This window comes from Plectropomus leopardus, chromosome 12 (assembly GCF_026936395.1).
Source record: "Plectropomus leopardus strain MGB_pleo_1.0 chromosome 12, ASM2693639v1, whole genome shotgun sequence".
NCBI classification, from domain to species: domain Eukaryota; kingdom Metazoa; phylum Chordata; class Actinopteri; order Perciformes; family Serranidae; genus Plectropomus; species Plectropomus leopardus.
The window spans coordinates 13,680,107-13,687,042 of record NC_142187.1 but is presented as its reverse complement, the minus strand read 5'-3'; the positions used below and the strand labels follow the sequence as shown (position 1 = coordinate 13,687,042).

Sequence of the window (6,936 nt, the reverse complement as noted above, 5' to 3'; positions counted from 1 at the left end):
TTCATGGGCTGACGGATATATGAGCACTTCAATGTGTGTGATGCCCTGAATACTAATAATAACCAGGAAAAGTAACCGACACACTGTGTTTAGTTGTCAATGTCATGACATCACATACTATAAGTATGGGCGGATAATGAATCAATGGGCCCCTGGGCACAGATATGCAAAAGGCCCCACCAGTCCACAGGAGCGAGACAGAATTTGCAGTGGTTTTTGCCTATTATTTTTGATGTTGTTTTGCATCTATTTTTTAGTTGTTATGCATCTTGTCATGGTTTTGTGTTTGTTTTTTAAAAAAAAGTCTGAGATTGTATTTAGTTTTGATCTTTTTGAAGCTCATTTGCATCCTTTTTAGGGGTCATTTTGTGTTTCCTCCTGGTTGGTGTGTGTTATATATTTTGCAGAAGTCCTGGAGGGCCCCTAACAATTTGGCCCCCCAGGACTTCATCAATCCACCTCTGACTGTATGCGGTAAACTGATGCAGCCGAGTGTTCCTGTCTGAAGTGTGGTTATTTGTTTGTTTATTTAAATGCTTTGATACATGTATTATCAGTGTATATCACCAATACTGAGACTGTTGAATCTCAGATGCTGAGATCGCTACTGGTTATTACTTTGGTTTCCAAAAAAAAAAAAAAAAAGTGTTCTTGCTTGTGTTGTACGTCGCTTTGGATAAAAGCGTCTGCTAAATGAAATTGTAGAATTGTAGAAATTGTAAAATTACCAATATGTATTGCAAGCACAATGCATGTGAATCCATATACATTTTCAATCACATTATTACTAAAACATAGCTGTGTTGCTCAATTTTTAAAATAAAGCAGGTAGGGATGGGGTGAAAAAATGATACAGCACAGTATCACAATATTTTATGTAGCAATATTGTATCACCACACGACTTTATTATTATCATTATTAGCACTATTATTATTATTATATAAATGATTAATCTTACAAATATAAATTAAACTTAGGTTAGGGTAGTAGAACTTCAGAACCTATTGCTTTCTGCAATAAAACAGACCAAAGTGACTGAAACAGACTGAAAACTAATCAGATAAAAAAGTTTTTTTTCTCCAATCTGCAGTTGAAAAAATGTAATACGTCGAAAAACTGGGAATATTGTAAAACATTTAAAATCGCAGTAATATTGTATCATCACCTATGTATCATGTGGGCCTCTGTTGATTCGCACACCTAAAATCAGCTAAGTGCACCGAAAACGACAACTCTGACGTAGAAGTCATAATTCACGAGCGGTACCTGAAGGCGGCAGTGGGGCAGCTTCAAGATGGTGGTATGTGTCACTACTGCATGTTTCTGATGCAAATACTGAAGCAATTTTGTTAATTTTGGGGGGAATTTTAAACTCTTCTTTTGTCGTGACAGAAATTTGGGCTCCAGTTCAAAGCTACTCTGGAGAATGTCACCAATGTGAGGCCACTGGGAGAGGACTTCCGCTGGTTTCTGAAGGTAGGGTGGCTGTCGAGTTAGCATGCTAGTTGACTTTACTCATCATCTCATTCTCCTCTGTGTGGTCGATAATGATCATCGTGTGATCATGGAGGTGTCAGAGCGAACGTGCCCTCATTACGAGACAGCTAAATAAGGAAACACGTGCACACTGCAGGTGTCAATGGGTTGATACAACGTTAACGATCCCCCACACTGCCTGGGAAGTGTTAGGGACTGTACTTTACTTATCAGAGTAGGAGGTGACACACACACACACACACACACACACAGACAATTATGTATATATATATATAGACCATAAATGATCATATTTAACAGATTGTTTTATGATAAATGGTGTGATTTTGGAGAGTAATAAAGGAAGCATGCTTTTTCAGTTCAGAGTTATAGTCATACACCGATTTCAAGGTGTGTCATGGTATACATATTTTTGGATATCATACTGTGTAGATTTACTTGTCTTTGGCATTGGAAAAAATGCAACTGGATGGAGAATCTCACCTTTTATTTTTGGTAAAATGAGCCAAAATAAAGGTGAAATAAAATAAATAAAGGTGAATTCAATAGTTTTTCAGTGACTTCCACTTTAAAAAAAATGGTTTCAAGTAACCATTACAGTAATAAAATATTAGGTCAACAAAAAAACCTTTCTGTTTTCATTCATTTAAGGGTCATTGTAACTGATAATGATATTATTAATAATTCTAATAATAATAATTCTGTAACTGCTATTTTCTGAGATGGTTTTTGTACTGTGTAAATCTCATATTGTTGCAGCCCGAATATTGCAGCTGAATGTCCCTCTCCTAAGCCAAATCCAAAAACATAACTTCCCAAGTTCCCCAAAATAACAAACAGTTCTTTAGTCTCTCTAACTTTCTCACTTTCTTTCTAACTTTCTAAGCAATATTTTTGTTTCTTTTCCTTTCAAATGTAGCTGAAATGTGGAAACTGTGGGGAGGTCCCAGATAAATGGCAGTACGTAACTCTTGTGGTAAGGAGCAATTATATTTGTGACGACACAGTTTGGAAGACTTTGTAAACATTGTCACACACAGTATCCAACCAGCCTTTTTTTTAATGATTTCTCAGGAGAGTGTGCCATTAAAAGGAGGAAGAGGCAGTGCCAGCATGGTGCAGAAGTGCAAACTTTGCTCCAGGGAAAATTCAATTGGTACGAGCTAACATGCCAGGTGACTCGCATTGTCTTTCTCTGAGGTTAACAGTAATAACACTGTTTTTTGTTGTTGTTGTTGTTTTTTTTACAGATATCCTGGCAGACACAATCAAACCTTACAATGTAAGCAGCCATCTTGTACTTCTATTTTGAGTTTCTTCTGTTTTATGTTTATCTAAAAGATTTTCAGTGTCGTAGCTGAACATTTAACTGTTTTCGACTATGTGAAAAATTCTGCTAGATTTCACAGCGAGACACATAAATCAGATGCAAGCGAAAGCTACAGAAAAATGTTTAATTTTTCTGTCCTTTCCGTAACTCAGAATAACAATCTGAACCTGTTTGTCACAAAAAAAAGCACTTTTAAAAGACTTAAACAGACCGTTGGCATCTGCCCCAAATGGTTAAACTGCAGTCTATGATGCGGCTGCTGGCTGCAGCCCTCTCACTCAATGCTGAATCAATTTCAAAATCTGTTCTTCCCACAAGTCACTTAGACACAAATACATGAAAAAATAGCCACCAGCTGTTTCAAGTTGGTAAATACCAAAGTTATAGAATAGAAAGTGCTTCAGGGTCTTTTAGTTGTCAGTGTGAACAGGATTAATGATTACAGCAAACAAAAAACGTGTTTCAGTGTTAATATGGACACCTGACTTCTGTCTTAAGACAGGCTAGAAAAGTTGTGAACCTATCCTTTAATGTCTTTTTTGTGTGTCTCTTCAGATATGGACATAAAACACCTCCAAAATATCTTAGAAATCCCATTGACATTATGCATAAAATCTGTCGCATAGACTGACATAATGGCATTTTACTGAGTGCTGCTTTTTCCCAGCCTCTAACAATGTCTCTCTCTCTCTCTCTCTCTCTGTATGTTTTATTGGGTTAAAGGAAGAGGACAGCGAAAGCTTTAAGACGATGGTGCAGTTCGAGTGTCGAGGTCTAGAACCTATTGACTTCCAACCTCAAGTGAGACTCTTTAAACAGATATAAGTTTTGGAGTGTGTGTGGTGTATGTCCTTTTCTCAGCAAACACAGTGTCATATAGCCTCCTGAATAATCTCATTATATACATTATAGACAATTATACTGAAGTAACAAAATAAAATTCATCATTCATTTAATGATTTACACCTGTGCTTTTCCTACTGTGACATGTCCAAATGTCTTCAGTGAAATGTTTGAGTTTTCAATTTGACCCTTTCAGTGTTGACATGTGGCCTATTTTTTGGCGCCTGGAATTAAAGGGACAGTTCACCCGGAAATAAAAAAATACCTATTTTTCTGAGTTGCAGACCATTGAAGATATCAGCTGAAGAGGTGTCTGCCTTTTCTTCAGTGTAATGGAACTCAGCTTGTGGTGCTCAAAGCACCAAAAAATACATTTGATAAACTCAAAAGCAAAGTCTCTTTCCAGAAATCCTGATAATGACATTAATTACCATTAATGTTAACATCTCAAGCTGTTAAGAGCATGAGCTTCTTGTCCATGAGTAGATGCATGCATCCCTCTGTGTGGTGATGTGGTTGGCAGGTATGGTTCAGTCGAAAGAAAATAGTTCCTACATGAAACTGCTCACGACAAGGTCTGTGGATTATCTTAAGTAACTGGGATATGACTTATAGTAAAAATCTTATAACAGTCTTTATATATAAAGCAAAACAGAGTTACAAAGAGGTTCATAAGGCAACAAAATAAAAAAAAGTCAAAAAAGAAAACGCTGAAAATACTTTGGTATAATTCAGAAGTAAGTCAAACACAGTTCAAAGTAACATAAACTCAAGTCAAATAAGGAAAGAATCTCTGATAAAAGTGTGTTTTAAAAAGGAGCCGACTGACTCAGCCAACCTGATTTCCTTGGGCAGATTATTGCAGAGCCTCGGGGCCCTGACTGCAAACAGCGTGTCCCCTTTAGTTTTCAGCGGGACCCTTGAAACAGACAAAAGACCTCTGCCTGAGAATCTCAAAGTATGTACCGGTGTATTCGTTACTCAGAGGTCAGAGATACAGAAAGAGACATTGCTGTTAAGTTTTCAAATGTACTTTTTGTTGCTTTGAGCACCACAAGCTATATAGTTCCATTATATTGGAGAGTAAGGCAGACATCAATATTTCCAACGCTCGCCAGTTCACACCAACACAATCTAGATTGATCAATAACACTACAGGTAAGAGAGAAATATGTATTTTTGATTTTAGGGTGAACTGTCCCTTTAAGAATACTGACTCACTGGAATTGCTTATTGGTACACCTAAATGAGATGAAATCAAATATTGTAGTAAGATACCTCTTTACTTTTTGCTTTACTTTACTTTTTGTCAAGATTTTGCTGTGGAAAAAAAAATATGTTGCTCCCGAGTCAGACAGTTTATTTCAGTAAAAAATTAAATCAATGAATTTTCAGTGTTAAAATATCATGTTACTCTTCTCAATTTCCTCCATTTCCCTAACCCACTCCAGGCTGGCTTCGCTGCGCAGGGAGCAGAGTCGGGAACACCGTTTCCCGAAATTAACCTACTAGAAAAAGTAAGAGCAGTGGGAACAATGTGTTCCTCAGAGTGTGTCCGTTTTTTCGATTTTGTTTGTCGCACAAATGTGAACTTTTGACTTGAACAATATTTGACTTGAAACAGAAATTGCAACCTTTGATACTGCACCGTTTGATATCATCGACTTTGTGAATCCTATTAGTTCTTTAGTTTTGATTTCTCTCATTGCACCTCTGTTTCAGTCAGTGATTTCCTAGGTTTTCCCAAAAACGACTCTCAGTCATCCCAACAGTGTTTAAGAATGTGACAGCCTCTTTTAATGCTTGCAACTTGACAAACACTTGTTTCATAAAATTTCAGGACTGGACTGACTACGATGAGAAAGTCAGGGAGTCGGTGGGAATATATGAGGTCACACACCAGTTCATCAAGTGCTGACATCATCATGTGATGAGGCTCAGAGATGAGTGAGTGAACACTACAGCCAAACGTCCCCAGGCCTCTTTGCAGGCATTAAGGATGCTTCAGAAGCTGAGGTGGCGAGGTTTGGTTGACGATGAACATTAACAGGTGTGGACTATCACCACAAATTGTCCACACGCGTCTTGGAATAATCAACATGGTCAAGATTTTTTTCACTGCCTCAATAAATTGGATGGTGACAATTTGGAGTGAAGCTTTTTCTTTGCACATTTGAGCATCACTTTCAATGGTCTCTAGGCATGTAGAAGTAGCAGTAGTAGTAGTAGTAGTAGTAGTAGTAGTAGTAGTAGTAGTGATAGTAGTATAACAAAACCAACTAGTGAGACAAGCCCAGACCAACTCTCAGCTGCGGGTCACAAGAAACTGAAATCTCTTCATCCAAGCTGGACTGAGCAAAGATGTCTTGTTTGGCAAGTACTAAATGAGGAGTTTAATAAATATTTTGTTCCAAGAGATGGGGATGCAGATTGACCTGTCTTTATTCCCACCTCTGGGAGCAAACTACTCAGACTTCAGCCATTACTTTATATGTATGCATTTACAGATTTGTCTGCGCATTAACATATCTGATTATTATGCTTTGCCCTGGTTTTGTGAAATTTTGTGAAACCTGCTTACAATTTTGAGATAGAGAATAAGAATAAAGAATTTTCTTCCCTTTAGCTGAATACATTACGCTCCAATAGTTTTTAAACATACATTGAAACCATGTTGACAGTTGACAGTTCTTTAAAATATGAACAGAGTGTGAGCTCTGAATTAGCAAGACAGTTAGACAGTCTGAGTTAATGAGGGTTTAATCTGGTATATTCTTGTTTTCTAAATTATGAAAAAAGTGTTTCTTTTTTTGTTGTTGTTTTTTTTTGTTAAAGCCAAAAATAAAAAGGGCAGGTTTTTCTTTCCTGTGAAAATTTGAGGTAATCTTGTAAATTCAGAAAGAGAGGGCAATTATGTCAGAATTCTGTCATTATCACGTTTATTACAAAAACAGAGCAGAATTGTTTTTCATATGCATGTATTATGCTTCCATAGAAACATTATGCATGCATATCAGATTATAAGGAGACAAATTCTTTAATGTAATTGACTGATCATGATGAATAAAACAACAGATGAGTGGCTAAAATATTACTCCATATTTTAATTTACTGAGCTTCTCTAATTCACAGCAGCCATAAGTTATACAACAAATTGTTTAAAAATGCCAAAAAAAAAACCCGAAAAAAAAAAACAAAAACAAAGACTGGCTGGTAAATCATAAATGGAGACATCTCTTGCAGGGTAAGTTACTTCATCCTAGTT

The 6,936-nt window shown here is 36.7% G+C and overlaps 1 protein-coding gene across 1 annotated transcript; it reads left to right on the top strand.

Moving 5' to 3' along the window:
* Positions 1 to 1,204: 1,204 nt before the first annotated feature.
* czib (CXXC motif containing zinc binding protein) lies at positions 1,205 to 5,816 on the top strand. The gene is made up of 8 exons (XM_042498187.2): positions 1,205 to 1,301; positions 1,394 to 1,477; positions 2,418 to 2,474; positions 2,573 to 2,654; positions 2,749 to 2,780; positions 3,552 to 3,629; positions 5,123 to 5,188; positions 5,512 to 5,816. The coding sequence occupies exons 1-8, from the start codon at positions 1,296 to 1,298 to the stop codon at positions 5,587 to 5,589; spliced, it is 483 nt and encodes a 160-aa protein (XP_042354121.2). The 5' UTR covers positions 1,205 to 1,295; the 3' UTR covers positions 5,590 to 5,816.
* Positions 5,817 to 6,936: the final 1,120 nt, after the last annotated feature.